Consider the following 13,979-nt stretch of genomic DNA (forward strand, 5'->3'; position numbering starts at 1 on the left):
GGAGTTTTGCAAAAGGATTAGGCCAGTCAGGAGGCCCAGGCGTCGCCGAATACACACTCCGCGTGGCAGCTAACAGCATGGTGATCAGGTAAGCGCGATCTTTGCTGGCTGTACATGCAGAGCAAGATAAAAAAAAGGTCGTCAGGTGTATCACTGCGGGCCAACAAAACCAAGTGCTCCACAAAAAACGGGACGGACAACAAACATCTTTCCGACATTTCTCTGCAGGATGTCTCAGCAAAACACACAGATACAACCACAGATACACGGATACAAAACAGAAACTAAACAGATACACAGATACAAAAAAAAAACCCGCAGATACAACCACACCATAGACAAAGCAGAACTTCTGACAATTATTTCAACATATCTTTTTGAAGCCGACATTCCGAAATTTTGTCTTGAAAATTCCATCGATCAGCTCCACCGACCACTTTTGTGAACCCCTCGACTTATAATAATTAGTACATATGTGCAAGCATAAAAGGAATGCTCAAAGAAACCCCTAGATTCTCCAGATGACAAGCACTTGTTTATAGCTTAGATTTATCCTCAAAGATGTTGTAACATGGCCATATTGCTATCAGCGGCATGGATCAGCTACGCGTAATCTAATCTGGAAAATGGGAACTCCGCAGCGAGCGCAGAGTAACTGAACCTTTTGCTTTCTTTTTCATTCCCATGATGTCTCACGTATGCCATGATCTATGGCTGCTTTGCACTGCAAGGAAATTAGCTTGTTGTCTCATGAGCTACGTGTTCACATAGATCGCATCCTTATGAAGTTTCGCCTTCGCACGTATTTCTCTGAACATTTATGTGGCTGCAAGGGGTTACAGGACAGATGTATCGGGATCTGAGTCCTGCTCCAGAAAACGGGACATCTAGGTTTACATTTCCTGAAACACCGCGTGTGGCTCCGCGTGCAACAGTTCTATCCCGCTTCAGAAATGGCGTGTGAGAAACGAATTGCTTTTAAATGCAGAGCATTTTAGTAACTCACGATGTCACCCGCGTTGGCGTCCGTAGTCCGCGTCCGCATCGCTCCCCCTACACTATATAAATACTTGCCGGCGCCAGGTTTCGATCGTACGACTCTGCGGGCGGAACGCAAGGTGCACGGTGCTCTACCAACTGAGCCACAAAGCCGACACAGAACGGAAGGTTACGAACGTGCCTTATATCCTTGACTCATTCAACCGTCGGCCAGAGGTGCGCCCTCTCCCCCGCGTCCTCCTTGCCTTCTCTCCGCTCGCAACGCCCTCTCTCGCCGCGTTCGGTTCGGGCGCACAACAGGTGGGGACGTGCGCAACACCCTCTCTCGCCGCGTTAGGTTCGCGCGCAAGAACAGGTGGGGCGCTCGCATCGCGCTCTCTCGCCGCGGTCGGTTCGCGCTTAAACCACATATGTCGTTCGCGCGCGCTGCGGTCGCTAACATCTGTGGCGTGATCGTGACGTCAGCATCACGCGTTCGCGTGGTGGCGATTTCGGCGCTATAACACTCTCTCGCGAGGGGCATTGGATTGGATTCGATTGGATTGGCTTGGATTGGCTTGGATTTGGATTGGATTGGATTAAAGTGGATTGTGTTGGATTGTGTTGCGTCATAGCCGCGCCACGTTGCGTTATAGCCGCTCCACGTTGCGTCATAGCCGCGGCAGGGGGTTCACGGCACGTTTCACCATCGACTTCATCGACAATGTCTACGCTGGAAGACAACAATTACAACAACAACAACCAATACGTAATCCATACGACTTGCAGGCGCGCCCCCCCGCAGAAATGCTCTGCATTTGATCGTGCCCCTCGCGAGAGGGATGTTTCTTTTTTAGGCATCCCACTCTCACAGCGGTTTCGACCACAAACACTCTAGGTACAGGCCTGTCTACAAAATTGACCATGATTAGGTCGACATTGTTCTCAGCAAAAACGAATCGCATTAACCAACAGGCTTAGAGCCCATCATCACCGCGGAACCCAGGCGTCTTTGTCAATGTGGGCCAGCAACGCCAACAGTGTCACAATTACGGTTATTTGTAGGTCACAGGTCGCATCGTCAGTGCCAGCTGCACTACCCGCTTTCGCTTGTAGCATTGCTCGTAACTGAAGTACCTGTTTCCTCCTATACCCAGGGGTGACAACATCCCATGCTTTTTTTTGAACGAGGGAAACAGTTGGCAAGCACTTAGTGAGTGCGCGTACACTCCGCCCCCTCACGCGACATGGGACCGCGTAGTCGCTCGCGGGATGGTTTACGGAGCGAGCATGAGAGGGGGACTTGCTTTATTGTCTGAAAAGGGCGAGCGACAAAGCAAGCATCCGCTCCGGCCCACGGCACCCGGTTCCCCTATCACAGCACTACCACGGTCACCGTGGCTGCGGACGGCAGATCCGCTGCCAAGCAAGACAGCAAGGTTAAACTCAGCGACGCAACAACCCCCTTCCCACGGGGCCCAAATTTCTGGTGCACAAGATAAGAGCCGGGGCTGCTCTCAGGGAAGGCGTTCTCGCCAATTGTTCCCTGTCGCTCAAGACACCCGAGGGAGCCCCCCAAGAACCCCACGGACCCCACCACCTGCTCCTCATGCCACTCACCAATCAGGAGCAGAATGTGCCGCATGCTGTGGGAGTGCTCGGGGCTCGCGGCGCAGAAAAGAGCCCATCTTCCGGCGAACATCAAGACTATATCTAATAGTGGACATCGCCTCCTTCGGCCAGGAGTTCCTAAAAGAGACTGTCATATCCCTCTGAACTTTTTCAAGTACCACGGGGTTACACTAGTGAATGCGCAGGGGCCCTCATTTCCTGTGTCTCCTTCCTCAGCCCCGACTAGACCTTGATTCGCCCCTTCTATATAAATAAATAAATGAGTAATAATAGGCAATTAGCAAACTCCTGCCCTTCGAAAACCGGAGTGCACAGGTAGCTGAAAATGGAAACGCAATGACAAGTGAAAATTAAAACAACAAAATCGAAACGCAATAACCGCAAAAAGAACACGAGAAGACTTCTGCCAAAATCTAAGCGTCAAACAACCGATCGAGTAAAATTTAACCCTTTCATTTTGCTGAGCTTTACCCGAACGCAAATGTTTGGTATGTGTTATCGTAGATTATTCCTCTGCGATTATCGGCAATGTGTACGTTCTTCACTGACTTCCTGCTCTACGACAGAGCGATCCACGCCCGGCCTACCCATGCCGCGCTAGAAGGTGAACTGCCCGACGAGAGCGAACGACCGCAGGTGCGATGTGGCGTCATGTGTCTTCGACGGTCGAAGCCTGGCAATCAGCACCTGGGCCTGAGAGGCAACCCCTTTGCAGGTGCTTTCGTCACAACCGCTATTTCGTCGCTCGACAGCCCTCCCTTGGACGCACTCACAATACATACATCAGCAACCGCTGCGTAGGGGGCGGCTATCACCCTCGCCCTAGTACAGTCTCCCAGACCCAGAGTCGTCCATTCGGACTCTCAATCGACAATTTGAGACCAGACGCTATAGTCTCGTACCGGGACACTACCGAACACTTCCGCCTACTCCACAGGATATATCGTTTCCAACACCCACCCCCCTCACCATGAAGCCGCTCGCCACTTGTGGCTACCTCTAATCCACACCACCCCCAGCCGAACTAACCTTCGTCGCATCAACCCCTTTCTCTACACTTCGCCTCTTTGTCCTCAATATCTCGCGCCGGATACCTGCTATCATCCCCTCTGCGGAAGTCCCCAAAACCTATTTCCCCAGCCCCCCACCCCATTACACTGGGAGCAAGCCCTGGAGAGCTCCGACCCGGAAGCTCAGTTTGCACTGCCCAACCGGGACGCCCCGGTCGCGGTGAGCATTTCATCCTCCGCCACCCCTCTCCCCTAGGCCCAGTTTTAAATATTGCTGCTACTCCTTCTCCTGTCACAACCGTCGCAATATTTCTCAACAGGAACCTCATCTGACATCTCGGGCAACCTAACATTAATGAAATATTTCTGCTCGATTTTTTAGGACGTGTGAGCCTCTGAACCCACTCACTTGTAAATTTGGGGCTTGGTCCGACGCGCGTTCATTACTACGGCTTTAGTGACGCACATACCACGTTTCCCGCACGTCCTTCGCACACCGTACCGATTGTACTTTGCCTCCATATCGCGTCTCAAGAGTCAAGTTTGCTCAGTTCAGAAGCGTCATTGGATGCCCGTTGCTCCTTTTGTTGTCCACCAGCATCGGGAACCCTTCGTCATCATTCGAATAGGGACCCGGCGGCCGTTGTACGGCACTACCGTCGCTTCGGCGAACAGCGCCACCCTTGGCGAACCGCTCGTCAATGGAATTCCCGTGGCGGTAAGCGCGGTGGATTCGTGCATGGCTTTCTGTTTTTCTGCTGCGGGGCGGGTTGCAAGCTCCTTTTGTTGTCCACCAGCATCGGGAACCCTTCGTCATCATTCCCATAGGGACCCGGCGGCCGTTGTACGGCACTACCGTCGCTTCGGCGAACAGCGCCACCCTTGGCGAACCGCTCGTCAATGGAATTCCCGTGGCGGTCAGCGCGGTGGATTTGTGCATGGCTTTCTGTTTTTCTGCTGCGGGGCGGGTTGCAAAGCCGAGATAACCACAAGGACTTTTTCAGATTGGTAAATCTTGAGAGGGGAGGAGGCATTTACGAGGCATGCTATGTGTATGACTTACACCCATTCTCAGTAATTGCAAACCACAGATGACGCTCCATGCGCCAAGCTGGTAGTCCGTTTATTCGTGCAAATGTTTCGTGCAGTATTGTTGCCTGCGTACAGTTTGTCGCATTGAGGAACATATTGCAGCTAAATGCTCCTGCAAAGCCTGCGTGGGCAGGCGAACCAAGTATGCTGCTGTGCTGGCCTTTGTGGCAGTTGGAAAAAGATAGGCGCCGTGCATGCACGACTGAAAGGCAAGGTTGGGGGTACCTTATAAGATCTACCCCAAAACAAAAAGGTTGAGGGGTGACGCTGCGGAACCTCATTACGTACATGGTTTATTCTACGGAAACACGTTTACAGCAGCCACCGGGGATTGTTTCCAGAATAAATGCCACATGATAGTAGAAAGATAGTGCTTGAAACGCATTGCGTTATGCATGTAATTGGTTGCTGGCTACTTCGTTCATGGTTTTTTTTAATTGCTTCACAGCTGGAGGACGAGTTACACGACAATGCCAAACACCTGCCTTCATTTTTACAACTGAATGCGGCGGTCTAGTTTTAGCCCGAACTGCCACCTGCGCTTGAGTAATCAGGAAACTGCGTCGCTTGCACTGCACTGAAAACGATGTCACTGAACTGAAACCGCTGTAACAAAAAAAAAGTAGCAGACAATTCGAGAACTGTCGGCTCAGGCGAAAAATTCGTTTCAGTTACTGTTTCACCAACCCTGCGTTTACTCGGAGGCATTAAGTGCCTAAACACGTATAGCTAACCATCTGAGAGCGCGGGATGGGAAAACGCGTTGATTTCGCCAGTGTATTCTCAGTACGTTTTTTTTAAAGACGATAGTCTTTCTTGGGCTCCTTAAACCCAGAAATTTTGGTCTGTCTGTATGTCTGTATGTCTGTCCGTCTGTCTGTCTGTGACTCGATTCCGCCACCCGGCCAAAGCAAAAGAACGCCTGCGTAATAGTCTTATATAGTCACAGCTAAATCTACCTGTCTATGTCCGGTGTAATGTTCATACTTCTCAACATTGTTAAAGAAGAACAAGACATTACGCAAATATGAGACAACAAATCAATGCAGAAGTGATATTTGCAGCGTTCCTTTATAAAAATGCAAACATGCTTGACTTTTGCGAAATTAAATACTTCATCAATTGCAGAAAAAGAATTCACTCCGCCGTCGCCTGCTGTCGCCCGCGCCACTATAGCTTCTGGCGCCATTTTAAGAAAGCAACCGGCAACAGCTACGTAAGGTTCCACTATATAGGTTCCACGTTCTGCTTGCAACGCACGTGGAGTAGGGAAACGCGGCTCTATAAACGTTGAAGTAGGGCGCATCGATTAACGCGCGTCTTCGCCGTACGGCAGCGTTCGCATCGAGACGCCCGGTTTGGAGCAGTGGAACGCGGGAAATTTAGAATGATTTAAGCAAACATTTGGCGTCTTCACCTTAGGAGGAGCGCGACGCAAGAGGAACAACATGAGAGGTGAGCGGTAAAGCGAAGGGAGGCATTTACTTCGCAAAAGCCGATAAAGACTATCGTCTTTTGACGGCATTTGCAACGAAAGGAGCAGATACGCGGCCAATTTTTAAACACGCCTGAAGGCGCATGATTATGTAGAACTGCGATAAATAATTCATTTTGAACATATTTCTATCTTCAATTGCCTGCAACGAACGGGCGTTGCCAGATTTGTGTGTCACTAACCGAATTGGGCGGCTTTAGTACCTTTGGTTATATTTTCATTTGTTGTCTTTCAATGATTGTAATTTACTGTTATGACACGGCTGACGTGGTTTCCGTTGAGGTACACGACGAAAACTGCTTACGCATCAAGAAACACAGGTTGACGTTGAAAATCTGCCACATTTTTTAACGCAATTGCCGCCGATCGCTGCCTGCCATTATTTCACACACACCGTAAAATGGGAAGCGGAGGGGGTAGAGCTTTTCCCTTCGGCTGTTGCGTGGTGGAATTACTTTGACTCTCCATAAAATTACCTCTACAAACGCGGGAGTTCCACATCAGCTGGCAGGCTCCCATGCTGGCGCTCATGGAAACAGCGTGCACAAAGCTTACAGTAGCAGAGAAAAATTGTAAACTGCCGCGGCGCTCCTACTGCCACACGGTAATCGAACTCGGACGTGAGTGCCTTTCTCTTCAAAGCACACGTGCCCAGGTATCTCACCTTAACGTTAAGCCTGGTGCGGAAACCGTAGTGACTGCAACCAGTGTAAATAATTTACACCGGCAGAAATGAATAGTAATACTAATAAATGTATTCGTATTCAAATAAGGTGGAGCCAGACGTACAGCAATGCAGAATGGCGCCCATATTAATTAGGGCAATGCCCAACCTACCAAGTATCCGACGAGTTTACGTAGCCGTTAGGGCATCTAAGAACCCAACACATCTGCGTAAACTTCCTTTCAACGCACATATCTGCTCACAGCACCACCTAAACTTTAAAAGCAGCGAAGCGAACACATCGAAAACAATGGAGCGCTCCGTGGTTAAGTGCGCTGGCCCTTTCATGTGACTTCGACATGGTAAAAAGCGCACTAGACGAGGACAGAAGAAAAGACAGTGACACAGGATGAGCACTCGTCCTGTGTCACTGTCTTTTCTTCTGTCCCCGTCTAGCGCGCTTTTTACCATGTCGAAGTCATATCACCAGCTAGCCCAAATTTCTGCGTTGAACTTTCAGTAACGATGCACCACCGTGCAGCTGCCCGCCCCTTATTCCATCCTCTCTGCCGCGTAGTCGGCCCTTCACCCGCTTCACACTGCGTTTCACGCTGGGATGCCGGGCAACGGCGCGTCAGGCAGCAAAGAGCCGCACCTTCTCGAACAATGCCGGCAACCGCGCGAAGGCAGCGCCAACGCTGCCAACTCAACCTAACGTCACCTCGCTCCACACCCGACCTATCGTTCCCTTTGTGTCGCTCTCAGTCCACGGATCGATGACGCAAATTTTAGCGCCATGTATTGCTCCTGCAGTGGTAACTTAAAGTGACATTTCTTACGTGTATAGCTTATAGATACCCGTTACGCCAGTACTCTGAGCATGGTTTTACTTTGGCGCAAATTAATCAACGTCCTTATACGTGAATTCCTTTTTTCCCGCCCTAACCAGGAACCGGCCTGTACCTCTCCCTTCGCAAGGGGGGTCGCCTGAAGACTCAAGATGAGGCGTTCCTGGGCAGCCGAACCATCCACGCTATTCCACTGGCCCTTTCGATGGTGGCTTCGAACGTCACGGCTGTCGGCGTCATAGCCTTCGTGGCCCACTACTACCTGCACGGAATGCACACGCTCTGGAGCATAGTGGCCTTTGTTCCGGCAGGACTGGTGGTCACCTACCTGTTTCTTCCTGTCCTGTACAGGCTGAAGGTCACCTCCATCTTTCAGGTGACGTACTGAAGTCCCTTGAAGTTTTCAACAAGCAAAGAACTAAATATCAGGTCGTTCTATAGTGTAAACGTGTATATGCCGTGAGCGCACTATCTCAGATTGCTGTAGACATTGTCTACCTACTGTTATCACATTGCCGTACGGATTCTTGGGAGATTTACGGACAGAAATAAACAAACTAACTTACTAACTGACTGAAACTGACTGACTAGCAGACTGATGACTTAAACTAAGTGACCGAGTCACTGACTGAAGTTAACTGACGTAATGACTGAAACTAACAAGCTGACTAATTGGCGGACTGATGGAAATTGATTGACTGGAACTAACTCACTGACTGAAACTGACCGACTGAGTTGAACTGACAGATGAAGCGATCTTACTGGCTAACTTACGAAAGCCAACTACGGGGATGACTGACTGATACTAACAAAACTACTAACTGAAACTGGTTAACTGACTGAAACTAACCGTAACTGACTGAATACAAATAGCTGCTTGACTGAACCTGATGAAATGGCAAACTAAATGACTCACTGATTGATCCTTCAAGGCCTAATCTTCGTGTTTGTAGTACGTCCTGCCTTATTTGTGCAAATGTATGTGCACTGTGCGAGCCCTTGGAAGAACGGCGCTGTGAAAAGCAGCCATGTCTTCGTGATAGCTTAGATTAAATCACTAGGTTCTTTTAAATAACTTGTCATGCACGGGGAGTCCTTATGCACGCTTTTAGAGCCTACAACGTTTTAGTCTGACCGGTGCTCTGCTTTCTACGCAGTACCTTCGCTTGCGATACGGAAACGTCGTGGGAATAACTGCGTCTCTAATATACTTTTTGCTCAGCGTAAGTACACGTCCACACATGAGGTTAAACCGTGTTACTATCTGACTAAAAAGGGCCGCTTCGACTGGATTGTAGTTCAACCGAAAGTTGACACAGGCAGAGACGATTTGTACCACCTCCCTTTCCGACAATTTGGTGGATGATTCTTTAGTGCAGTAATTGTGTATGTCTTTCAACGAACCGATTGATCGGTGACATTATTGAGCCTACGGGGATTTTATTGCTGCGGAAATAAATCAAGCGTCTGTGCGCCAGCACTGTTAAGTGCCACGAGACACAGACTATACTGCTGCCTATACAACCACTCATATAATAGTTGAAATGAAATATCTCAGAATTGGTGAGCATTATGGTGTGTGAATGCAATTCGTTCTGTTTGAGAGTGTGACCACTTACATCAAGGGGTGGGTGGGTACTTGTCCTTCCGCCTCAAATCACCTTTAAAGGGGCAGACAACCGATTTTTGTCAAACAAATGTTCTCTATCCAAAATGAAAGGGCATCCCTTAAAACAACTGAACGCGAAAAGGTATATTGCTGATAGCGCCCTGGAACTTTTTAAATCGAAATTTTTAAATCTACGAGCCGTACGTGTCCCCCTTCCTCCCCCCCCCCAAAAAAATAATGCTGGCTAAAATGACACAGTAGTGCGGCAACATTTTTTTTGTGTCTGTTTAATAACCACTAGAGGCAGCCAGCTGTATTTATGAATGACCTACTAGGACATACTCGATGATGGTGATGATGATGATTGCTAGTTGTATCCCCTTTGTAACGGGGTAATGCCGTGTCGTCTTACTAAAAAACTAATATATCTATGTTTTATACTCTTCGTTTAATACTAGTGCTGCTCGTAGGCTAGGATCAAATACTTATTTTTTCGGTTACATGTGGTATCGGTCCTATGCAATATACCCCTCTCTTCTTTTCGTCCACCAGAATTATAATCTCCGAAGGCGCCATCTGTTGGGATGGACGAGGGGTAGAATGCTGGCGTTATGGGGTCGAGGTCGAAGTTCGATTCTTCCAGGCGCGTCCTTTTTGCGAAGCTGCCGTTAGCGTTTCTTGGAAATGAAACGAATATTTCGGCGGAAAAAACGCCGCTGCCTGAGGCCGAATCGTCAAACAACGTACAACACAAGCAGGAAGCTCTTTCACCGTGTCTGTTTACTGAACGCTGCCGTTGATTCTGGGCATGGAGGTTCAGTTAGCCACACTGAGGGAAACCCAGCGACGGCGGCCGGCGGGTCTTAAAAAATTTAAAAAAAATGTTAAAAGTACATAAACAATTTAAAGTTATACAAATACTTGTGTTGAAAGGTTTTCGATAAGTGAATAAACGTTTCACCAGTTGAGCAGCTGCAAGGTTAGCACGTCACGTGGCAACGACACGTAATGTAGTGTCACGTTTGTACACTACGAACCGCCACGTCTCAGATTGAGAAAAGTTTAGTGCCAAATTCAAATTATTTCCGCTAATTTGCTTATAAATTGATTGTGGTTACCCAATATAGCCTACCATTGTCGCCTACCTACTTATTTACCTACCGCCTACCATTGTCGCCTACAGCCTACCATTGTCGCTGAAGAAGAAAGTGTATGACAGCTGCATCTTACCGGTACTCACCTACGGGGCAGAAACCTGGAGGCTCACTAAGAGGGTTCAACTTAAATTGAGAACGACTCAGCCGGCAATGGAGCGGAAAATGATAGGTGTAACATTAAGGGACAAGAAGAGAGCGGAGTGGGTCATGGAGCAAACTGGTGTTAAAGACATATTAGTAGAAATTAAGAAGAAGAAATGGACGTGGGCAGGGCATGTGATGCGAAGGCAAGATAACCGCTGGTCATTAAGGGTAACAGAGTGGATCCCTAGAAAAGGCAAGCGTTGCAGGGGGCGGCAGAAAGTTAGATTGGAAGGTGAGGTCAAGAAGTTTGCGGGGATAAATTGGTCACAGTTGGCACAGCACCGAGGTAATTGGAGAATAATGGGAGAGGCCTTTGCCCTGAAGTGGGCGTAGATAGGCTGCTGCTGCTGCTGCTGATGATGATGATGATGACTCAATATATAACACGCTGGATTTCATATGAGCTATACAACATCTACTCAACAAAAATCGGTTGTCCGTCCCTTTAAGCATGCCGTCCGCGTCATTCATTATGGAGCGTCCAATGCCGACCGCACACTCTCCATAAACCGATGTCGCACAGGCCGAGTTAAACGTAATTTCGCCAATCTGCTCCAAAATCCCGGAGTCAGAGGGCAGGGGCACAAACAGGGCACGCCTGCTTTCATTCCCGCCGGGATAGCCGAACATTTCAAGCCCAACGTGTCGACATCAGGACAAGGACCCCGTCCAATGTTTCAAATATTGTATACGTAAGTTGCACGGTGATTACATTAAGGGAGAGTAGGACATTTCTCCACCAGCATGTCATCACCTAACCATTTTATCCCTGTCTTTAAACTCATGCATGCGGCCAGCGTGTTTATTGCTTCTACGAGATTTGCAAACGTTGGGGTAAATCTAGCTTGTGGGGCAGAAAAACTGATCCACCAGTTGTTCCGTACATAGTGAATAGGTATTAGAGATTGATTGATTGATTGATTGATTGATTGATTGATTGATTGATTGATTGATTGATTGATTGATTGAGATTGATTGATTGATTGACTGAGATTGATTGATTGATTGATTGATTGATTGATTGATTGATTGATTGATTGATTGATTGATTGATTGATTGATTGATTGATTGATTGATTGATTGATTGATTGATTGATTGATTGATTGATTGATTGATTGATTGATTGATTGATTGATTGATGTTTTGCCAGCAAGCTACAGGTGCAGCCGGGATGTACAGCGCGGCGGTCGCCATGTCAACAAGTAAGCTCAAGGCCCGTTTACACTTGCGACGAAAGCGAGCGAAAGCGACGAACGCGACGAAAATTTCTGTCGCTTTCGTCGTTTGACATCGCTTTCGCCGCGCGGCGAGAGCGATCGTTCTCGACAAATGTTTTTGCCGCCCTCGCACTGCCCCTTTTGAAGCGGAAGCAGGAGGCAAGACTTCCTGACGTCATATCCTGCCAAAGCACCTTGATGTTGTGTCTCCACAAGCGGCGAAACTCCCGTGATGTCCCACTCCGAACGCAAGACAATAACAAGAAAAGCAAAAAATAGTCGTCAACGTCCCTCGATGTCACGTGCAAGTGTGAACACAAGGGTGGCGATCACTTTCGCTTTCGTCGCTTCATCGCGTCACTTTGTCGCAAGTGTGAGCGGGACTTCACTCCGAACGTTAAAGTTGAAAAGACCGTAGCGGACAATGCAAGGTCGCCTCTAGTTGACTGCGAGGTTATTAGCTCGGAAACTATTTGCCTAAAAGTGAAGATTCCAAACTCCTTTAGTGACACCCGTGACGTCATAGCCGAAATGAAGTCACCGGCAAAAATTTTATCAGCGAGTAAGTAATTTGAAGTGGCTGTGAGGCACCAACTCCTCCCAGGAAGAAATTACAAAGTACTCGTCGGTATAACTTTCGACTCGTGATGGTAAAACCGGCTAGGCGCAAATGCAGGACGCGAAGGGCGTTAAAGGGGTCGTAAAGAGAAAATGCATTTGTCTTTGCTTAATTTTGTCTGCTTGAACGACCTTTTAAGAACATACATTCCAAATATTTTCACCATTCATTGCTTCTGGAATTTAGGAGGTGCCTTTGAAATTCTCGTTTTGAGGCGCATCGCAAGCGACCATGCGCGCATCGTCGGTCGGCAGCGCAACTACGGTGACGTCACGTCAAGTACATTCGAGAGTTCAACGCGTTCAACGTTCTTTGTGTATATTGTTCTGCAAAGATGCAAACCCGATATTTCAAAAAATAATGCATTCTTTATTCGTTGCCAAAAAAATAGTTTTCTGTCCACGTGAGCGGTGTCAAGACCGCTTCAGTTGTCTGGCAACCATTCCAGCAGAACTCAGACCTACTGGCTGTTTGTACAGTTTGTAGCGCTGAATCTCACGTTCTTTTGCCGAATTCTCTTCGGAATCTTACCTTTTTTGCCTGAAACGGCATAAAACCGCTCAAGCAAAAAAAAAAAAAAAAAAAAATCTGCGCCGTATGCGATTCGAACTTGCGGCCTCCAGCCCATCCCAACGTTACGGACAGCCGAAGAGGCATAAAAGCCTCTTCGCATTTGCAACCCAGAAGTCTGTCGTGTTTTCATAAATTCTAATCACCCCAGAGCTTTAACCGCCAACCTACTGTTGAACGCTTCTGCAGTAAGCCAAAGGGGAGCGTATACAATCAAAGAAACAGCGTAAGCAGCATTGTCTATTGTAGGAAACAGGAAAGCAATCGTCGAACTGCGTGATGGTGGGACTCGGCAACTCGGCGCTGTATCGCTGCTTCGCGCTGGTTATTGTTGCGCTTGATGAGTAAATGATGGATGGGTTTTAAGTTCCGACTACTCGAAGTTCCTTCGATAAATGTGTTTATGCAATAAATTCTCATTTTAAGCGTTCGGTCATTTATCTCGTCAGGTCAGACGTTTCACGTTCGCGCAACTCACATTACGGGCTACGTGAGACAGATGTCAGCAAACTTGTACAAGAATATGGGCTAGCAAAACGATAGTTTAGACTCGCGCGAAACAGTGTAAACAGTTTGCGAATGCCCAGTTTAGATTAAACGTGGTTACTTCTGCCTGCGCCACTCGCCGGTGTTGTTGACTGGAAGTTCGACCATGTTGATCAGTCGTATCAGAGATCAGACATCTGCCCGTTCAGTTGCAGGGCGAGTTTCATCATGGCGCCGGTGTTGTGGTTTTATCTGACCCCCTGCAAGCCCACTCTATGCCGACATATTGTGCAGACGAAGGAGAACTATGATTGGCTTCTTACTGACTCATTGAAACGTCACTTCACGAGTTGAGGAGGAAAGCCTCGGTGAAACCGAAACTGCATTTGTTTTCCTTTTTGCCCATATCGGGCAACGAAACGGGTATGCATTGTTTGTTTATCAAGGTTCCACGGT

General features: G+C 48.1%; 1 protein-coding gene across 1 annotated transcript in view; it reads left to right on the forward strand.

The window, feature by feature from the left end:
• LOC144161985 (sodium-coupled monocarboxylate transporter 2-like) overlaps positions 1-13,979 on the forward strand; it is a 67,033-nt gene that overhangs the window by 19,920 nt on the left and 33,134 nt on the right. Inside the window, exons 2-4 of the mRNA XM_077692524.1 lie at positions 7,821-8,095; positions 8,877-8,942; positions 11,782-11,833. Of these exons, the coding sequence (XP_077548650.1) occupies positions 7,821-8,095; positions 8,877-8,942; positions 11,782-11,833 (393 nt within the window). The remainder of the gene's footprint in view (positions 1-7,820; positions 8,096-8,876; positions 8,943-11,781; positions 11,834-13,979) is intronic.

The sequence above is a fragment of the Haemaphysalis longicornis genome, unplaced genomic scaffold (genome assembly GCF_048455015.1).
Source record: "Haemaphysalis longicornis isolate Haplotype H1 unplaced genomic scaffold, Haemaphysalis longicornis Haplotype H1 scaffold_12, whole genome shotgun sequence".
Taxonomy (NCBI): Eukaryota; Metazoa; Arthropoda; class Arachnida; order Ixodida; family Ixodidae; genus Haemaphysalis; species Haemaphysalis longicornis.